The 23,802-nt window shown below is 31.0% G+C and overlaps 1 protein-coding gene across 9 annotated transcripts in view; it reads right to left on the bottom strand.

Moving 5' to 3' along the window:
• The window catches only part of Rbp6 (RNA-binding protein 6), a 752,769-nt gene that overhangs the window by 388,203 nt on the left and 340,764 nt on the right, over positions 1–23,802 (bottom strand). For all 9 annotated transcript variants that reach the window (XM_076395624.1, XM_076395626.1, XM_076395622.1 and 6 more), the window contains one exon: positions 8,255–8,347. In XM_076395624.1, the coding sequence (XP_076251739.1) occupies positions 8,255–8,347 (93 nt within the window). The remainder of the gene's footprint in view (positions 1–8,254; positions 8,348–23,802) is intronic.

Here is a 23,802-nt window from a genome sequence, read left to right as displayed (position 1 = left end):
TGGCTTGATGCCGAGTTTCCGGATACTGTCACAGAAAAATCAACCATCAAAATATGGTATGCTATGTTTAGATGTGATGAAATGAGCACCGAAGACGATGAACGCAGTGGAAGCCCAAAAGAGGTTGTTACCGATGAAAACATTTAAAAAATCCACAAAATGATTTTGAATGGCCGTAAATAGAAACCGAATGAAATAGCAGACACTCTAAAGGTATCAACTGAACGTGTACATCATATTATTCACGAACATTTGGGTAATGATAAGCTGTGTGCAAAGTGGGTGCCGCGCGAGCTCACTGTTGATCAGAAACAACGACGAGTTGATGATTCGAAGCAGTGTTTGAAGATGATCAAGCGTAATAAACCCGATTTTGCGTCGATATGTGACAATGGATGAAACATGGCTCCATCGTTTCACTCCGAGGTCCAAGCGAGAGTCATCCGAATGGACTGCACACGATAAACCCGCTCCAAAGCGTCGGAAAACGCAACAGTCGGCTGGCAAGGTTATGGCGTCTGTATTTTGGGATGCGCATAGAATAATTTTCATCGACTATCTTGTAAAAGGAAGGACCATCAACAGCGACTATTACATAGCGCTCGATCTGTTCGTCATGAGCTGGATCGTTTCAAGGACGAAATCGCTGAAAAACGGCCGCATTTGAAGAAAAAGAAAGTGCTGCTTCACCAAGACAATGCACAGTGTCACAAGTCAGTAAAAATGACGGCAAAAATCCATAAATTGAGTTTCGAATTGCTTCCTCATCCACCGTATTCTCCATTTCCTGTTCTCAGATCTCAAAAGAATACTCGCTGGGAAGAAATTTTCGTCGAATTAAGAGGTAATCGACGAAAGTGAGGCCTATTTTGAAGCAAAGGATGAATCGTACTACAAAAATAGTATCGTAAAGTTGGAGGGCCGCTATAATCAGTGTATCACCCTTAAAGAGAATTATGTTGAATAAAAAAACTAATTTTGCCAAAAAAATGTGTTTTACTATGGTAGGCCGGAGACTTTTCAATTGACCTGTTATGTTAATATATATATACCTCCCAGAACCCTTCATCTATTATATCTCAGCAAGAATGTCATCTTATCTAACCGAGAAGCAAAAAGAAGCCTGCTCTGCAGTAAATAAAACCAAAGCAGGTGTAATATACCAATTAATCTATTGATAATAAACACAAAACCAGTCTGCCAATATACAAGGATATACAAGATAAAATGGTAATAACATAAAATAAGTAATTTGTTTGTTAATAACAAAGTTTAAAGACATAAGGCTCACTAGTTTAACTTTATCACTACTATTATGTAAAGCATACTATAGAAAATGCGTTTTTGCTAACATACATGCGTTCTTTCTCGAAATTTTCAAATAATTACATAAAATTATTAAGTGATGCTGAATTACGTTATATAGGCGTCCAACTATGATCATCTAAACAAAAGAACATTCGATCGGGAAATGTATCGTACAGTTTTTCCCAAATTGTATGGATCTTGTTAAAGCCTCGTCCTCCTCATCTATATCATACAATATAGATAAAAATAAGTGACGATATAGACTACTAGTAACAATAACTACTTAATAAACCTCGTTTCGGAAGAAGGAAGGGCCAATGTGGGCCACGTGAAAGAGGAACATGCTATTGATGGGTTTGGTTACAAAATAATTAACGCAGTTAATAAAAGCTTACATTAATGAAGCAATCAAGGAAACAATGCTCATTTAGGATTTTGTCACAAAAACTTTCATTATCTCTTTTTAGATTATCAGCTGTTAAAGTTTATTTTCAATTGACTAACAATAAATAAAAATACAAATATATTGACAATAACAAATTCTTAGAATATACTGAAAAGTCCAATATGTTATCTTTAAAATTGTTGTTCTACTGTAGAGAATAGTTCTACATTGGAATAATTTACCTTAAAACAAATCGATTTTAAGTATCTATATCTCGCGATATTAAAGTATATAGTTTCCTATAGTATCTTATTCAGTAATAATAGATTATGATAAATGGAATTGAAATGTAAAAACTATATATAGTTACATGTATACAATACATATGAAATCAAGATACATAACTATATAGAAATGATATATTAAAATTTAAGTCAAAATGTATATTAAAGAGTATTTATACCAAGCGTTCGGTTATGATTGATAGAAGCACTAATTGATAGAAAACGAACGCTAGAAATAAAAGAAACGTACATTTATAGTAACGCATTTCTCAGTGCCTGGATTCTGGAACAGACTTTACTTTGGCAAATACTTGTGCTAGAATTTAATCACGAAAGTCTACTAAAAGCTTTCTACGGAGAGTGCGGGCGGAAAGACCCTTGTACAGGGCCTAAATCACTTGGAAAGAGAATGAAGTTTGGGCCCAGTCATTTTAATTAGTTTTGGGGTAACAAGCCAATAAAATGTACCGAGGCTTTGATGTCGAATTCTTGGAAAAATTGAAAACGTGCCCGCGAATTAACTACACCTCATAAATTCGATTTTACGCCTGTTCTTTCAAATTACTTTTATTGAGTGATGAAACGTTCAATAGACATTGCAAAAGTATATGCAAACATCGTTCTTTTTTTGGTAATGGTTGCTCAAAGCAAACATTAAATTTAACGTTCTTAATAACAAGGTCACCATAAATAATTTATATATTTTTGTAATATGTTCTATAAAAATATGAAATTAATTAACTGAAATACAAATAACTGCTATTTTCTCTATATAATATCATTAAAAATATTCCAACATCTAAATTGTTATATATCCTCACTTATGTATAAATGAATATATAAATGAATAACTATTTGTAACTGTCCTAAAGAATTGAATGGTTGTTGGCTGCTAAATATTATTGATCATTTATTGTTTGTGCTTAGAATCAAATAGGGAAGCTATTGAAAAACTATTGTCCAAGAAGTATAAACGTTTCTTAATGGTATATAGTCACCAGATCTGACAAAATAACTGGTGCACAAAAAATGGTTATAGATATCGTCAGAAAAAAATGCCAGATAAATGTGATACAAAGTTACACCGGTTTATTTAGTAAATAATAAACATAACAAATCGACGGCTTGGTGGTACAGTGGTAAAGACGATGGGACGGTCCTCCTACTGTTGTGATAGCCGCGGATTCGAAACCTGCTGAGGAATGGTCGTAAATTTATGTTTGTGATTGTTTAAAATTTGTGAATGTTCTAGACAAGAGTGTAAAATCCGACAAGGAAAATGATCCCAGTCACGCCAGTAACCAGGCTGGGTAAGACCGGATGCATTCTGGGATGATTTCTAATAGTTGGTCACTTGCCAGTCGGTAGACTTAATGCTGAGGACCGTGGTTCGGACCCCACGTTAAACTTTAGGCTTTAGACTTTAATATATATATATATATATATATATATATATATATATATATATATATATATATATATATATATAAAACATAACAAATCTAATATTGTTTGAGGCCTAACATATTGGTGGTGAAATTATTGACCAAACCTTATGATTTGTGAAGAAATCTATATGTTGTTAAACTATTGTTTTATATGGATAAAATACTATTGAATTCAAACATTAGTCGCTTAATAAGCATTGATGATTATTGGAAAAAATAAATTGGATGAAATAACTAACACAACAGTCAGAAGACAACAGGACAGTTATTGAGTGATGCAGTATATCCATAATAAAACTACATTATAAGCTTGACGACCATACCGGCCTAACATTTATATAACAATTGACTATAATATCGATATAATATCTATATTCAAGAATAGATTGAATTAAATATGCTATTAAAAGAAGTATTACTCTATACCTTGTGAAACTGATGTACAATAATAAAAATGTTATTTCTGCATAAATTATAAAATAAAGATTTTTAAGTATTTTATATATTTTTTCCATTTATTTCATAGCTCACTAGCTTTAGCTACAATTATGACTCCTGAAAGTGTACAGGGAAAAAGCAACTGCATTGTGAGTGGTTATTCGTTTATTAATAATTCCTTTTATCCGTATTCTAAAAATAACAGACACAGCTTTTCAATCAATGCGCGTTTTATTTCAATGCATTCGCTCAAGTTTGCTTGATTTAGAAAAAAATTAGTTTTTAATAACCAACGTAATTATTCATTAAAAACAACATTTTTTCTAAATCGAGCAAACTATATCTCTCTATTTATAGAAATATCTTTTCTATTAATAAAGAAATAGATATATAGCTATAGAACTAGAGATATAAAGCTTTTCTATTTAATATCTATGATGCAGTTATTAAAATACAAACATGTTTTTAGTTTCCATATAATACATATTGGCAAAAACCAACTAATGGATGTTAACTAACGTTGTTTTCGTACTTCGAATATAGAACTAACAATTTTATCTTGACATAGTCCTGGTTCTCGTTCAACTCCTGTAAAATTCCCCTTCTTCGGGACAAAATTATAGGGGAACATCCTCCACTAATTCTCGATGGCGGTCATTATTTATAAGTAATGGGGATTTTCTCCGAGGCTGATTCGTTACAATTTCATCTCAGGAAGGGTTTTTTTTTCTGAATAATAAATCATAATAAATTGTTTTTGATTCGGTGTTAATTAAAATGTATTTTCACTCTCTTAATGACAGCGAATATTTTCTCTCAAGATTACAAGACTTTCATATATTTGCAAATACTCTATTAATATTGGGCTAAACTAATTTCGTAAGCATATTTCTTAAAATATCTTGATAATTTGAGCAATTAATATATTTTAGAGATATATAATTGGTAATTAATCATTACGGATTTCCTAAATAGGTGGTGTGCCTACAGATCAAGATGTACAAAGTTGATATATAATTAGATGCTCATTGTAAACTTCTGCATTTTGACACAAGCTGCTGCATAAGAAAATTACTATATTTCGTATTCCAGTTAAAGTAGATAAAATTTGGAAGAAAAATAATATTCTTAACATAAATAAAAAGAAAATAAGAGCTAGTCAATGTTGTGACTGGAGACTAAGTCATTAACAATAGACCAGATATGGTGATACCAGATAGCACAGAATTAATGCGTCTGTTTTTAAATAATCATTCATCAAAACAATTTTGTTACAGAATAAGGAACAAATACATATTTTATGCTAGAATGTTTTTATTGATGATGGTAGAAGATACTCGCTTACTGTTCAGCTCTTGTAAACGTAGTGGATATAGTTTTGTTGTAGCTTTGTTCGATTATTAGATATTGAGTAATTAAAAGGAAAAAATAATTTAATAATAATAAATATTGAATAATGTTGTTGATTAATTTGATAACATTTAAAATTTTATATGTATGTTTACATTATTTAATGCCTAAACGTATAAAACAATTGATTTTAACTTTTGAATCAGATTTATAGACAGTTGTTGAATGTTTATATTATTTTATCTCTTCCCATTCTATCAGAATTTATTGAGAGTCGTTCTGGGACATTTAAGAACAAACGATCGAATCTATAATGCAATGTTTTTTTACAACACATCATCCTTTTAAAAAATAGAACAAATTGAACTCGGGGGAGAGATATAAAAAGTTTCGTTTGCTGACGAAGTACGCCGTTAAAACTTGGCCAAACTTCATAACGCCCTCAGAACGAAAAGTTGCGTATAAGTTGAGGATATTTGTATAGAATTCCCAAGTCTGTTTTGTTCCCGTCTACCTTGAATTACAAGAGTAAACATGGCGAAATATTATCCTTACGTTTACCGTTTTTGCTTTGCCGGGTCTTTGTTGGTAATTAGGTGGAGATACTAATTATGTTAAAGCATCGATGTTGCATTATTTTGTAAATACGCAGCAAATGTTAATAAAGTTAATATTTGGGATTACAATAAGAAAACTTTGCTACTTGCTATTATCGTCTTCAGCAGAAATACTCCGCACTTTTCTAAACAAACATATTGGAGAATATTAACTACCAAGTATATTATATATTTAAAAGACGCAATAATGGATTATAAAGAACTTAGCATGGTACTACTCTGTAATTAAATGTTCTACGTTTATATAAATGCAATCTATATAAGATTTTATTTCTGCTATAATCCATAACTACCATATGTAATAACTAATAACCATATGTAACCATAATAAGAGGAAAAAACTCGAACGAAAAAGGATATATCAAAAAGTTGGAATTTTTAATATCTTAAGGTGAATTAAAAGTATTTACAAAACACTAATATTAAAGTAGAACGTACATATTGCATTGAAAAACGTGTGTACACGTGGAAGGGTCATGTTTAACACAAAAACAGTTTGCAATCGATAAAGAAGATAGAGGAAAGTAAAGAGTATAAGACCTAGTTTGGTGAAATATAATACTGGAAGATACCAAAACAAATGATCCATACTGTTGAGAATTGCGAAATCTAACTGCAAGAAAATAATTTGCCTTTTAGATTGTCGCTATGTTGGCTTGAATTCATCAATGTTTGTATATATAAAGTTGAAGTAGAATCTCTGAAAGAATTATGTAACTCAATGGTCATAGAGTGCCAAAAATTATTTGGTTATAGCAAAACAAGGTCTTGTGTTAAAGATAAGCGTTGAAAAATATTTTTAAATGTTTAGACCTTTTTTATGTTTAGACCTTTATAGAGCCATTTTTTTAAGTATAGGTGAATGCCCGATTATACCAAAATAGGTTTTCAAATCAAAACGGTTGGGCTCTAGATTGTATATTTTGTTCAAGTATGAACAGATAACTACTTCGCATAAAGTGAAAGTAGGTAATATGAGGAATAAAAGTGAATAAAATGAATTATAGTATGTATTTCTAAAATGTCAAGAAAAGTGATGCTGTTATTGCACCGTAGAAATATAAAAACTGCTGTAGCTGTACTTTATAAAACAATCACAAATATTCAAATAAGTTAACTCAGTTCAATATGGAACTTTAGAGAATATACCAGCACTCTAAATACGGAATTATTTAATTAGCTTTTGATTAATGCATTGCTGAAAATATTTATCTGAAGACCATTTCTATCTCAACTGTGGACGACGAAGAAACTTCTTGAACCATTTTCTTTAGTAGATTGTCAATTAAAAAATAGTATAAAACTAGAAATAGATGTATTGGTTTGAGCTTTTGCGGATAATGTTAGTTAAATAGACTACACCACCTACAGAAAATCTCAAATAGATGGAAGATGACACTAAGAGAATGATACTGAATTAAAAAAACCTGAAATTAATGGTGATGGAAGCGCTAAAAGTAACAAATATGTGCACCGAAGCTATAAAAATACAACAAGTAAATGCATTTATATGTATTTATATTTATGTATCGGGGTATAGAAATTGAAGGTAATAGAAGTCAAAAGAAATAAATAAATGAATTGATAAGATCATGAATTTGTTCATCGGTGTAAATAGCAAATTCATTAACAAAAATTAAATATCAAACCAAAATCAAAATGGAAGTATACAGAGCAATTTATAGATCAATTGCAATATGTGACACGTAGGTATTGTCAAGCAAGAATAAAAGTAAGATACAAGTAGAGGAAGTTAAATATTATAGAACAGAATGAAATGAAATAAGAAGAATAGAAGGGTGTAACGAAGGTAGAAAAATGTAGGATGAGAAATAAAGTAATAAGAAAAGACCTTAATATTGAATCAGTTGAAATGTATTAAAAAAAGAGACAATTCAGATGGCGGGAACACTTATAGCGCATAGAAAGGCCGAGAGGAGGAAAATCAGAGGGCGAACTAAGCGAGTCTAGGTGGAATATATCAGAATAGTCACCCAAAAGAGAAGAATAGTCCCGCCGAAGCAAGAAGACTGAATAGAGACGGAGAAAAATTAACGTAATTTATATGTGAAGCAAGAGAGCATACACATAACACACCCACACTACTTATAAAAAGTCTTATAAAAGGACTGGTTTTAGAATGGCTAAGATAATTATTAAGGTAATTTTGCTCTACCAATAAATATAAAACAATTGCCTAGATGTTAACACTGAATTTCAATACGTAAAAAAGTATTAGATTGAACATTATTTCATAGTACCTAAATAATAATGTTTTTATTGAGAAAAAAAATTCTGTTAAAAACTAGAATTACGTTTATAAAGTTCTACTTAAATTCTAAAAGAAAATAGTGATTCATTGAAGAAATTACCTTTATTAAATTTGTATGAGTTGGTTAATAATATCTTAAAGCCGTTACTTACCGGTCCAAATTGTTCAAAATAGCTTTTGACGTCTTCGAGGGTCGTCGGAGCCGACAGACCTCCTACGAATATTTTTTTCGTTCGAGTAACCATCTGAAACAAAGGCAAAACGTCTTATTAAAATTCAGTTTATCAATTTTACGATCTAGGAATATATAAAATTAAACTTTCTCGCCAGTTATTCCTCCTACGCTCGTGTTAATCTCACTCAATCATATAAACTCGAACAAGAATAACATTTTTTTCCATTCGCGTCCCGAGATCATTACTATTCAAAATTTAATTCAATTCCCAACAAAAACAAAATGCAATTTTTATCTCGACGATTTCATAACCAAACTGGAAAAAGCCTCTTTGTGAGGCTCTCTCTTATCGTTACACATGGCCAAACTCCCTAAAAAATAAAAAAAGGGTGAAACAGAAGGAAAATACCGAAAGGGGATGAAATAGATATTCTTTTTTAATAAAAATCAAATAAATCCTTCGTAAAAATATAATTTCGTAAAACTGATGATTGAAGTGAAATATTTTATCTCAATATTTCAATAATTGCTAGCATATATTTGTTATGAGATTTGCAGGTATAACTCAACTAAATAAAGTTTTGAGATATATCGAGTTTCATTATTACGTTTGGTCATATCAACTTTTAAATCTATTATATTTTTAAACTAACTCTTGATTTATATAATGATATTCTGTTAAACATTTTGAAAGAATTTTGCATTATAAACCATGATAACCTAGGATTTGTAATAAATTAGCTGGCCCAAAGATGTTGCGTTATCGGAACATTGGGTATTTGTTTGGATGAAGTAATTTATTTCAACAATAAAACAAATACTTAAGATGATCAAAATAACATCCCATTAGTGATTTGTAATACTAACTATATTCAGGTAAACCATTTTAATAGCGAAAAAATATAAAGTATCACCAATATATTAACTACGAAAATGTTGAAGAATATTTATTAATTTTCTTTCTTAATTTAAATGGTGCTGCTGAATATAACAGAGTGTATAGAAGTGTCTTTAGAAGTACTGATTGAGACAAAATTTACCGAAAATTTATATGAGGATATATATAACTATCGCAGCAATAAGGAGGCCTGGTAGCTATAAAAACCAAAGAGCTACCAAATGATAGTTAATTGATTCATCATGATCGTGATTTCTCAATGCGTACATTATTTCTGGCTAGTCCCTGAATAAAGTGCTTGAAGTCCATTACAGAAACAGAATTTTTGAGAGAAAAAGTTTACATCACAAAATAAAATGATAACTATTTCTTGCTCATCCAATATCATAAATTGTTACATGATATTTGGATACGCAAATCAAAACCAACTTCATGTTGAAGTCTAATTTACAGGTAGTGAAGGCTCTACCCATAGAATAAAGAAATTTAGAAGTGAAAGTTATATGGAAAAATCGGGTCCCACGTTTAAGCTTTTCGGAATCCCCGTTACGCTGCCATATTTAAATGAAAAATGCAACAGTTATATGTGTGTTTCTCTCTCGTTCGGCTTCCGTATTAATAATTCTAACCTAAGCAGTTAACGGCCATTTTTAGATGATATAATTTGTGTTGTTTATTTACGTCAAGTTTTTCGGTATGTGTTTTTATATATATTTGAAAATTACTTTAGAATTATTATTAATTTTTAATTATTATTATTATTAGAATTATTATTTAATTATTAACAAGAAAACCTTAAGGGGATCTCTTACGATCTCCCATGTAGGTCCAGGAAAGTTTGTAATCATTTTAAAGATGAAGACAATAGACTAAAATGTGGAAAGCCATGGCTGAAACAAGATGTAATTCCTATTAGTAGTTTAAATAGTAAGTATTTTATTAAATAGTAATGATTTATTGCATTGAAATAATTAAGCAATATTTATTGAGATTCCTTACCTTTACTACAACACAAGGTAAATATGCCCCAATGGCAATATTACAATCACGTAAGTTTTTTGAAGCTGATAGATATATAGGAGATTCTTCTACACTAAGAAGACCCAGAAGTAAGTATATAATAAGAAACTTATGTTTATTATTAGAGAATGGAAGTTCTAACTTGAAATTTTTATGTTCATTTACAGATAACTCAGCCTGTCCCATCAGCTTCGTTTCAGGTTGGATGAAAAACTAACGGCTTTATCCTTATTGAAATGCAGTGGCAGAGGATATTAACTGTTACCGAAGATATTCTGCTTGCCTTCTAGAAGAACATTAATGCAGATACTGAATAAGGTTCCTTTTTGTTTCTGGAGTGGTAACCTCCAATTTTGGTCGTTAGTTCAGAAACTTGACGGTATAGACCGAATTGCAGTTGTCATATTTGATAAAATGTACGTCAATTTAGGTAGGTTGTTAATTTACTTGATTCTAAAAAATAATACAACAGAACCATTAATAGTTATATCATCTTATTTTAATGTTTGTTTTAGTTTTGTTTTAGATATTAGAGAGAAGATAATATCAGTAGATTACGTGTTTTGGGTAGTGGAGATATCTTTGTGATTATATCGATGCCTTTATGGTCACGGAAAATTAATGTATTTGTAATATATCAATAAAATATATTTAAATATATTTATTTTTTTTATTTTCCCTATTTATTTTTAATTTCCCGCTAACATTTTTTACTATACATTTTTAAATTTCCCGCCGTAACTAACTGTCATTCGGCGCATGCATAAGTGCCCTCACACGGGGATTCCGAGTGTAACTTAGAACTAATTTTAACATAGGAGATGCGCTTCTAAGTTTCTTTATTCTATGGCTCTACGTTTCAGTATGTGTCATTTCGCTGAAATATTAACAAAATATTTTTTCAGTGAAACATCGATTTCAGGATGTGAATAGTGATTTCGAAGTATTAAAAATTGTAATTTTGACACCGGAGACAAGGATCGTTCTATAAAGCCAAAATATTTTAAAGGCGAGGATTTTAAACTGATTATTCGCCGAGAAGCAAATATACAACAATGTTATTCTTCACCATGACCACGCTCGACCACATGTTACAAAACCAGCGAAAATGCATTTAAATTAAAATTAAAATGGTATATAGAATAGATATACGGATGGGAAATATTAAAATCAATCGTGAGTGAATCAATTCGTGTATAGCCTCAAAAGATACATCATTATTTCGAAATGGAATGCGTAAATTGCCTGCAAGATGGGAAAAAGAATAAAATACATTGTACCGATTTTTCACAACAACGCTTCAAATTTAAAAACAATCTGTTAAAACTAATATAGCGGCCCAATAGAAAAACACTTGTCTTCGCTGATAGTGTATTGCGAATATATACCGATTGATATCTTGAACATACACTGTTCCACAATTTCAATTTACCGAATAACTTTTTCATCTCACGAAAAGTAATGAATCGAATACAAAACCCAAATAACGGGGCAAAATGAAATTTAAAGTTTAACCTTTAAAGGGAAAGAAAAACAGAAGATCCAAGAGGCAATAAAGACGATAATATATTATTATCCGAAAGAGATAGAAATACTGGAGGCGGCATTTGAAGCGGGAAGACGTATTTATTATTAAATAAGTGTGCGATGAAAAGAAATACATCGGTAACGAAATAAAAAAAAAGTAGAGAGGGACGAGGCGAACGGGCAAATGTGATTTACACAAATGGCGCCTGGAAAACACACGAGATTGAAACTAAATTCGGGAAAAGGTTCGGGAAACAGTTTTTCTTTGTGCGCGCGCCCGCCGGTCCTTTCTCAGAACTTATGAGATAAAAGAATGAATAGATTCCGGAACTAGTTTTTGCTGATTTCAGATTTAATATATCCCACAGCCATGCCTAGATCGCTTACAGCGTATTATGATATTATACGATCAGAATAAATTAAATCAATGTTTAAAGGCAAATGGCAATATTTGATAAACAATACATCACCCAATATATATAGGGTTGATCTGGACTGGCCCTACTGTTTAACGTGGGCTCCGAACCATAGTCCTCGGCCTAGAATCCTAGAAGACATCCCGTCTTACCTGGCCTAGTTACTTGTGTAACTGGGATCATTTTCTTTGTCGGCTTTTACACTCTTGCCTAAGAGAATTACAAACATTAAACAATCACAAACATACATTTAGGAACACACCCCAGCAAGATTCGAACCTGCGACTATCGCAACAGTAGGTGGACCGCTCTGTCGCCTTTACTACTGCACCAACCAAGACGGCTGACTCATATCTTATCTGGATACTATTAGACTTTAAATGATATGTGTTAAAATATCGTGTTATTCCAACTTTTAGTTTAAGGTTATAGTGATTTTAGCCAAACAGATTCAAATTAAAAGATAAATTCGTGTGTTACTAAGAATTCTTTTTTTGATAACAAACGGCACTAAGAATAAGAAATGATATTTACAATTTCCAAAAAGATTAAAAGTTTTATTCGCTACTGTACACCGATATTCAAAAAATTGTGAGGAGAGTGTCAGTGAACAGCAGCTCTTGAATCATAAAAGTCTACATTTCTTAAAAGTTATCGAAAGTTAGAGGAGCGTTGTTGAATATCATTTTCTAAGATATGCTTATAATTTTCTTATTCTGGTTTTTAAAATCTAGAGATTGATTTTAGGGAAGCATTTAATAAAATCATGTAATCTCTATACTACTCGTATATACTCTGCTACGTGTACATTTAAAACCTACATCAGTTTTTACAGTTTCTGACTGACTTTAACTAAAGGATTATAATTACATTGCAAGTACTCTTATAGTTTCCATTTAAAACATAAATATTGGCACTTGGAAATAAGTAAATTATTTAACTCTTGCTTTACCAGGTTTGGGCGATGATAAATGTTGTGTTAATACGACAATTAACTAACCAAACATAAATATATTTTCTAAATTTGTAATTTGTTTGGCTGTAGTATTACTAATGCTGAGAAACATGCGAATTCGCAACAATATTCATTATACAAAGCCTATCGACACTGTTAGTCAATTTCTTTGTAAAGCTTTGTCTCTATTATAGAATTTTGGTATTTTTGAAGATAAGAAGAGAGGGCAAGTTATTTGACCATTCTTTTGAGCTTTATATAGAGGTATACATATTTTAGAATGGTATATGTGTTATATAGCGCAACTGTTATGCCACCGCTATGAACTATACTGCGTACTCAAGTGATTGTGTTAAAAGTTAGTGTCGTTTTGTATCGCGTAGTAACAGTTTTTGTGATCTAAAAGCTTTAACATTTCATAACTTATCTGCATATATATAAAATATTGTACAATTTTTGTTACGGAACTGTCATTAATTATTTAACTAATGTTATATTAATAAAGTAAAGTAAGATAACATAACATAGAATATTTATATTTAAAAATGTAAAATGTTATAATGTTAGAATAAAAGTTAACTGATAAAGTTATAAACACATACGTTTTAAAGATTTATAACTAAATTTGAAACATCCATTATAGATACATGTTATGTTAGTTACATGTTGGATTTCAAAATTTATCAAAAAATATATTAGACGTTAATAATAGATTTTTGGGATCCCCGTAAGACCTTCATCAACTTTGGTTCATCTACATTACTCAAATGGAGTCAATGGTATTTTTCCAGTTGTTTCCGTTCATTATAAATCATTTTACAATGATGAATTTCAAGCGAGTTTATACAATCACATAGAACTGGGAAACTATAGCCATGTTAAGGATTACTAATGGGGTTACGTCTATTAGATTTCAGTTAAGCTGGCTCAATAGATTATTTATTTATGTAAACCGCTAGATTTCTATACCAAAATGTTGCAATAAAGACATGCATTTTTCGATGGAAGTATAATAATTGCTAACAGTGATAGTAAGATAATAAGTGAAACAGAATTTAATTATTTTATAAAAATTTTATATATATTTTTATATTTATCGGGAATACGAATTTTGGACTACGTAACTAATAATCATTTAGGGAAAAAAGGCATTACGTTACCTTTAATAATCATAAAAAAGAATAATAACTTTTATACTCACTCTAAATACAAGTAATAAAATATTATATCGGAAAATAAAAACACATTACGTCATGATAAAATTCTCCTCACCCAAAAATAGACCGAACCAATATCAATATTTTTTTGTGAAACTATATACGATCCCCACTATCATCAATAAACTTTGACTATTAGGCTCTATTTGTTAAATAAAAAAAATCTGAACACTGCTTTTACATCAACCTCGAACTGTAATAGCTTTTCAGTGTCTTTTTATGTTTTCCGGTGCTTTATTGACTTTGCTATTTAATATCTACTCTATTTTGTCCGCTGTCGATCAGAGCACACTACGACATGGGACTGACCGCCAATCAATCTCACTTGATTGGCTTTATGCGCAGGAAAAACAAGCGCGAGTGACATGTATTTTTTTCCCGTTGTTTCTGTGTTTTATTTTTTCTTTTTACGCTTCATTTAGGAATTTATTTAATAGCCGTGGGTGTATTGGACACATCGAGGGAAAAAATCAATGAAGCTGTTCCGTACGAGGGCCCTTTATAGATGTAGTTCAATCAGTTTGAGTAATCAACATTTATTTTGTATAAGTTACAATTTGATTACTGCAATTGAAAGGCTTTTTATGTGGTACTTTTTGATGTATTCTCAACCTATAATTTAGTTCCGTATAGAATATGAGTGCAAGTTCGATTTTTCCTCTATACGAAAGAAGTAGGCAATTTATTTCTTGTTTTATTCACTTAGAACATTAAATCAGTTCCAGTTCTTGTTGTATGTACCATATGTAATTACGTTTAACTTGACTAATAGAATACTTATATATACTTAGCTGCTACTTTAAATAAATGCTTTCTTAAGGAAATTTAAGATTAGAGCTACTTTTTGACATTTGTAACATTTGAAGTGTTGTTTTATTATACTTTGAGATATTAACCATGCCGACAAGTGATAGGTAAGAGGTGCAATGTCTGGAAAATACAGTTGATAGGGTAGTGCAATTTGATTATTTCCATATAGATTTTCACGAATTTCGCAATATCTGTTGCGCTAAAATTCTTATGTTGTAAAGTGACTTGATAGTATGATTAGTCTTATACTGTCAGATTATGTTAAATGCTTGAATCAAACACGTCAATTTCAATATTTTCTGATGTCCTGATTTACTTCATTGTAAATATCTGATCCAGCGTCATCATTACTTTTGGCCGTGCCTATTCATATTCCTGATTCGAAGTAACGAAATACCAAATCAATTTCCAATAAATTAAAAAATGATAATAATATTGATACAAAATGGGTAATACTTGACGTCCGATCTTACGATATAGCGCTTTAAACCAAACATTTTTGTTTCACTTAATTGGTGACTTGATTTGTTTAACGCATAGAACATATTTCTATGTCTAACGAAGGCATAATATCAGATAACGTGTGAATAAACTATTAAACCAAAGATGAGAATTCAGCTTACATTTGAAGATATTCGAGAGCAACAGGAAAAATGATGCCTTAGAAATATAATTTCTAACCATTGTAACATTTGATGTTTGATATGAAGACATTACCATATGAATCCTACACGTATCAAACAAGACCTAATTTATCATATTGTCTAAAGTAAGCTGAACGGAGGCAAAGTAAACAAATAAACATTAAAAACAATTAATTTTGAAACAACTATGTCATTATTTCTTATGCCTAATAGTTCATAGTTAAATTGTTGGAGCTAGTTTTGGTAGTTTCAATTTCATAGTGGAAAATTAATAAACATTAACATTCAATGTAAATGTGTGAGGATATTATAGGCTGTGGGTATCTTAGATATTTCTTCCCTCCTATAGTAATTGCTTACAAATGATACTCTTACATACATTATTCTGTTTAGTAAACCTTATAAAATATGTTCAGTAATAAAACATACACAGGATCGAAAAATAACTGTATGTTTATTTTAAAATTTTCTCTATTTATAGTTTACTTATTAGTAATATACATCTAAATATGCATTTTTATATGTCTGATTCTATAATACAATGTAAAACTTTAGGTAAATTATGAAAAAAAATCTAATAGCTCATAATACATTTAAATACATTACTCATTAGTAATAGAGCTAGGAATTCCAGGGAGCAGAATTACTAAAGCATTACATATGTCAACCATATATACCATATAGTAAAATACTAATTGTTTAAACAAAAAGTTGTTAAAATCTTCAGTCAAACACAGTTCCACAACATTAGATAGCCTTGCAGAAATTTTTAATTCTTGTACATCAAGTAAACTAATAATAAAGAATTATTTACGACATATCGATCCATATAATTTCTTATCGATTAATCGCAAAACATTTTCATTTCATTTCACTGTCAACCCAGTACTGTAACTGTAAATATACATGTATACAAACGAATAAAACGAATAGTTTTGCGAAAAACATAATTACAATGAATTTTGACACTTTGACACTGACGAAGACTCTTGATGATAAAATAAATTAAAATCAGCAATATTTTTAGGTAAAATTACACCATACGAAAATAAGAATACGATATTTATAAACAAAGTAATGCAATTACGGTATGATACAACTTGACTGATCATACAATTTCCTGATTTTGCTTTTAATTGCCTTGGTTATTAAATAATATATATATTTAGAAAACTAGCTCTCATTAAATAAACTAATTTAGTTTTAATCAAACCTACTGAACCTATAATGAAAAAATAAAATGAGTTTTTTTCTCGCAACGGCCTACGTTGATTTTGGGAACAGACCATATATCATTTAGCATCCCGGTAATAGAGATTCAAAAATGAACTTTATCTTGTGTCCCTCCCCAAACTTAGAACTTTTAATTCGCTCAGGGTCGAAAATAAATTTTAAAATTCCAGCCCATGAAGCTAAATTTAATTCAGAGTGATATTTTTCACCCTCTTAATTTCTACCTTCGCCGTTCCAAAGCTTACTACCGAGATAAAACCGTTTCCACTTTACTGGATAATATTTTCCGGGGTCGAATCTGAAGAGTGGAAGGATTGTCACATTAAAATATCGAAAGGAAGCCAGAGAAATTGTTTTTTCGGTTGTTAATTAAATTTAAATTGTTCCGGGCGAAATTAGAAATTCTTTCCTATTGTTTTCTTGTTTGCCTATAAACGTAAACACTGATTGTTACCGGGGTTTAATGCTGATCTTTATGGTTTAAAACGACCATTATCGTCATCGATTGCCGGTTTATTGGCTGATGTGATCAGAAACTCGACCTGGCTGCGAGATGTGAAATTATTTAGAGCGAATAAATACAAATCAAAAATAAAATCGGACAAGCGACGAAAAACAAAAGATCAACTTAAAATTCTCGAACTTGGATCATAAATTTGAGCAATTCTAATTAAATAATGGCTATTAAAGCGATTTATTATTTAGATTAATTATTATTATCATCTTCTTTAACACAGAAGAAGTTATTTACCTAGTTTTGGTTGATAGCTCATCGTTTTATTGTACTGTAATAAACAACTTTTGACAACTACTTTTTTTTTGCTATAATAATAGCAGTAAATAATTTTAATATTCTTAGAGTATTAAATATTTTCATTTTAAGTGATTTAATGTTATATAAAATAATATACATAAAAAATCTAAAGCTTATCTTGGAGTATAGAAGTGTTTGGTAACTATTTGATAGTCATAGTAAGAACTTCATAATTAAGGCTTGTGAGTGAGCGGATCAGTTGAATACCAAGATACTGCCACCCAAATGATAACGAAATCTTCCCCAGACTAGAGTGTAGGAAGCAGGTAATCCAGATCATAAGCTAATTTTGAATTTCTCCATACATAAATCGAGCCGTTTAACAATGTAAATGGGTCATAGGACCATACCACATTCTTCCAATCAAGTTTTAGGATTGTTGCGCAAATTATTTCACAGCTTACCTTCTGTTAAGAAGGGTTTCGTAATTGCAGCCCATGAATATTAGCTTTATGAAGTTCCCGCAGTACTGCTTTTATTGAAACAGTATTACTCAAGTGAGTATCGCCACTTTTGCCGCGGTAGTTTTATGTCGTCTGGTCATAATCCCATGATCGTCAGTTAACTTTGGGTTTTGCACACTATTTCTGTTCGCCAATGATAATCTTCCATGTTTTGTATATGCTATCATTATCAAGAATACTGTCGCTCGTGAAACTACGTTCGCTCTTTCTGAGCAGCAAGGGATTTGCCTTCTTTCGAATTCTGAGAGATCACACATTTCACCGATCGTTTGTTTCAACCCTCTCAGAACAAAGAATATAATTCACTGTATAATATAAACGTAATATAAACACTGTATAAAATAAATAATAAACGCGACGCCTGGAAGGTTAGGTTTTTCCGTTCCTGACTCTAAAAAAGTGATCACACGTGCCACTGTTCGTAACACCTGAAGGTAACCCTGCCACGTGCATTTCTTTCTGTTTTTATATTCTTATAGTGGGTTAGTGTTTAGTGTTAATATATTGTTTATTATTTAATAACCGTTCGTCTAAAAATAAATATTCCTTCTGCATATAATTAGACTTCATTTGTACCGAAATAAATCGCCGAATATTGTTGTCTTTATCTAACCGCACCCGTACTCCAAACAAGTATAATCAATAAAACTTGGCATGTAAACTGAGCAGTACATACGCGTCTCATTATTTGATGGTGTTCATATAATTTTGAACATTCTCTGTATTTCAAGTGAATCTAAATGGTGTTGGTGATTCAGAGTATGTATTGAGTAAGTGATGTGAAAGTTATTTGAGTCATTATCGGGTAACATAGAAAACAGCTATTGATATTCACGGCTAGTGCCACAAATCACGATATCGAGTAGTAAAAAAAAAGTGAGATCAACATGATCATTGTTATTTCAGCAATAGAGTTCAATCAATTTAGTGTTATTTATGTCGAGACCTATCATCAAAATAGATACAGATTTGACTTGGTAAAAAGCTGGCGACTTCGGTCCAATCAAGTCTACAAGAAATCCTTCCTAAAAGCTATCGAAAGTTAGAGGAGCCTTGTTGAATATCATTTTCTAAGATATGCTTATAATTTTCTTATTCTGGTTTATAAAACCTAGAGAATGATTTTAGGGAAGCATTTAATAAAATCATGAAATCTCTATACTACTTGTATATACTCTGTTACCTGTACATTTAAAAGCTACAGTTTTTACAGTTTCTGACTGACTTTAACTAAAGGATTACAATTACATTGCAAGTACTCTTATAGATTCCATTTAAAACATAAATATTGCCACTTGGAAATAAGTAAATTATTTAACTCTTGCTTTACCAGGTTTGGGCGATGATAAATGTTGTGTTAATACGACAAATAACCAACCAAACATAAATATATTTTCCAAATTTGTAATTATTTTGGCTGCAGTATTACTAATGCTGAGAAACATGCGAATTCGCAACAATATTCATTATACGGAGCCTATCGACTCTGTTAGTTAATTTCTTTGTAAAGCTTTGTCTCTGTTATAGAATTTTGGTATTTTTGAAGATAAGAAGAGAGGACAAGTTATTTGACCATTCTTTTGAGCTTTATATAGAGGTATACATATTTTAGAATGGTATATGTGTTATACAGCGCAACTGCTATGCCACCGCTATGAACTGTACTGCGTACTCAAGCGATTGTGTTAAAAGTCAGTGTCGTTTTGTATGGCGTCATAATCCCATGTTCGTCAGTTAACTTTGGGTTTTGCACACTATTTCTGTTCGCCAATGATGATCTTCCATGTTTTGTATATGCTATCATTATCAAGAATACTGTCGCTCGTGAAACTACGTTCGCTCTTTCTGAGCAGCAAGGGATTTGCCTTCTTTCGAATTCTGAGAGATCACACATTTCACCGATCGTTTGATTCAACCATCTCAGAACAAAGAATATAATTCACTGTATAATACAAGTATAATCAATAAAACTTGGCATGTAAACTGATTGTATTTGATGGTGTTCATACAATTTTGAACATTCTCTGAATATCAAGTGAATCTAAATGGTGTTGGTGATATGGAGTATGTATTGAGTCATTATCGGGTAGCATAGAAATCGGCTATTGATATTCACGGCTAGTGCCACAAATCACGATATCGAGTAGTAAAAAAAAGTGAGATCAACATGATCATTGTTATTTCAGCAATAGAGTTTAATCAATTTAGTGTTATTTATGTCGAAACCTATCATCAAAATAAATGCAGATTTGACTTGGTAAAAAAGCTGGCGACTTCGGCCCAATCAAAAACACAAGCCTGGAAGGTTTTAAATAAATGCCGACCGTCCCTTCGCACGTCCAGCTTACTCACTCTCTTTTTATTTTCCGTGCTTGCCGTTTTATCAGCGAAACTGTGAGGCGGTCTTTATTGGTATGTATTTTTAGCGCACCCTAAATAAATAAAAAGCCATCGTTGATTTAAACGTGATTTTGAGGATTTTGAAAGCGACGAAAAAATATTCGCACAGGCAAGACAAGGAAATCAGATTTAAAGAAAACGAGTTTTGTTTTTCTTCTACTTTGGTTTTGTTGTTGCTTGTCAGTGTATGTGTTGGAAATTGTATTAAAACACGCATATGTTAAAATCGTGAATACGATCTACATACTCAGTTAAATTATAACTTCTTAACTAATGCATTGTTTATTTACTAACCAAAAAAATATTTTTGCGAAGTTTTTGTCGTCTTTTTTTACTATTGAAATTTTTGCGGACTTCATAGTTTGTAAATTATATTGAGAGATAAGCTCTGTTCGTGTGTAATGACAAGTATAATTGCATTTGCAAGAGTCTAATAATATAATACTAACTTCTTCATTCATCGTACAATAGCCTATGAGATCGCTATATTTGCAACAGTTTTCATGATGTAGTCCGTGTTGCTAAATCATTCAATTCCTAAGCTATTTAAGTCAGCAGAAGCCAAGGTTTTACTCAGTAAAGTCTATACTGATAATCAAGAATTGTAAATCTTAACAAAAACCGGATAGAATAATTATTAATACTCACTCTCAGAATACATAGGATAATTTGTATTTTCTAATTATCACTTATTACAATTGATGGGATCATTTTTTTACCAGAAAAAGGATGAAGAAATGGCTAAAGTTTATTTAAATAAATATAAAATTAATAAGATTTTCACAGCTCTGTTATGTGTGCTGAAATATTGTGTTTTCTTCATAACCGTTCTTTCATAACCACAAATCGTCACGAAAATACATCTATTTTAAATTAGTTTCAAGAAACTTCAAGAAAAATCTTTAAAAAGTCAGCCACACATCTAACATAGTCTTTAAGATAAGTATATCTAAACAATAAAGATTGAATGTCACTAATACTTTATATAAGTCATTCATTTAGTAGCTTGTTTAGTTAACTAAATAGAGTAATATAATCAGTATAAATGTGGGTATGTTATCGTTATCTGAAAACTGTTATATTATATACATTTTATGGACGCTAATTTCAAAGGGTATTTGTCTAGAGATTTTAAAAAAATTAATGTCTTCCAATCCATTGTTATTCATTATTTCAAGTTAAATTTAAATATTTATTTTTCTTTTGCCCTTAATTTGAAATCAATATACACTCAAGGGGAGTTTTCAAAATATAATTAACTTTTTCTGATCAAATCCTTGACATACTAAATAAACTATGTACTCTGTAGTGTTAAACAGTCACTAAGTGCACACGCTCTTCATGCTGCACGAGATACAGAAGCACCTTCTTTAAGTGGATGTCCTTTTTAGAATTCTCATAAAAAATATCCTTGTCATCATGTATTAAAATGTTCCATGAAATCTCTTTTTTCACTTCTTCAAACACGTGTTGATATTTCCGCCTTCCAAAGGTTGATATTATTGTCATTGTTGCAAGTTTTCATCCAGCATACTTCTTCAAACTTAATGTTAAATGCTATACAAAGGTTAAAAGCGAGGTTGATCATTTTAGCTTAAAATTGCCACTTCCAAAATATTTGTAAAAATAATTACACGTCTCAATAACAGAACCAAGAATCCTACAAAATAATTTATAGTTAGCCGTAAGGGTGATTACAATTGCCATTTGATGTGCTGAAATATTGTGTTTTCTTCATAACCGTTCTTTCATAACCACAAATCGTCAAGAAAAATCTTTAAAAAGTCAGCCACACATCTAACATAGTCTTTAAGATAAGTATATCTAAACAATAAAGATTGAATGTCACTAATACTTTATATAACCTGAAGAAAAAACTACGGTATATTAAGTGCAAGAATTAAAGACCCCAGTTTACTTTATCATGAAAGGGGGCAGTTCGATCCCCATCGTTCTTTTCTGCGCGATGTAATTCGAAAAACGAACCTGGGCAATTAAAAATTTACCACCATCAGAGTTACAACAATGCCGGTAGTCGACGACGAGGAATTTTTCTCGGTACTGGGGCCGAATCGAACTTGCATTAAACGGACTGTAAAACTGGGAGAGCTTCTGATTTTTATTGTGAGTTGCGTTGTATTCGAACGTGGCAGATTTTTTGCCCGTTTTACGCTGTTCCCGATAACTAAACTGTTCGACAAGGCGAGGGATGCTGATATTCATGATGGAGGTTTACGGGCGTTGCTTTTTTATAGTTTCAAGTTTAAGCGTCGCCATTAAAATACTGTTAATACGATATTCATTCGATTTGGGTTATTGTTGTCTAACGCTACGTTTACTTTGAAAATTACATGACTTCTTTTTTATTAAAATTATATTAGTTTTCTTGAAACGTATTACAGTAGTATTACAAATAGTGATTTAAAAAGTAGTAAAACGAGAATGAGTGACATTAGAGAGGCATCAGGTGATATGTGAAAATAATATTCTTCTTGGATATATATACTACAAATATTCTGCATTTATTCAAAGTAATGTCAATAGCGGAAGTATGGAGACCAATGTTTAATTGCTAAAAAGCTTATTACTAATGAGTTTAGTTAGATTTCTATACTGTTTATGGAGAAGGTTCTATTCATAGGTTTATTATGAATCCACGAATATTACAATTTAAGGGTTGCGAAATTGGAAAATCCAACTCTTTGCTGAAATACTTTATGCAAAATCAATTCAAAAATGATATAAAAAAGTAATTGTAACCAAAAATAAACAAAGAAAATTCCTCAAAGTCTTTATTCAAAGTAACTGGTAAAAACGCCCAAAGCGTACCACAAGACGGATATCTGACAACCTTACAAGTGATAAAGAATAGTGTCTATTGTAATGATGCTTGGCCTCAAGGATACGTACTAAGACTCTAGCAATCTACTACCTTTACCTCGGCAAGAGCAATGTATGGGAAACCAGAAAAAAATCTTAAATCGTATTTCTTAGAAGTAAAATTTTGACCTTAGAAATACGGTACTTATATTTAAAAATAAATATATTATTATGAAGTTTCAGACGCTTTTTGTGTTTTCCGATTCTTCTATTTCCCTAATACATTATATTTGAGGAACAGGGCTAG

The sequence above is a fragment of the Rhynchophorus ferrugineus genome, unplaced genomic scaffold (assembly GCF_030347505.1).
Source record: "Rhynchophorus ferrugineus isolate W39M unplaced genomic scaffold, kcgeb_rfMv2 rfM2, whole genome shotgun sequence".
Lineage (NCBI taxonomy): Eukaryota > Metazoa > Arthropoda > Insecta > Coleoptera > Curculionidae > Rhynchophorus > Rhynchophorus ferrugineus.
This window is presented reverse-complemented; position numbering and strand designations above follow the sequence as displayed.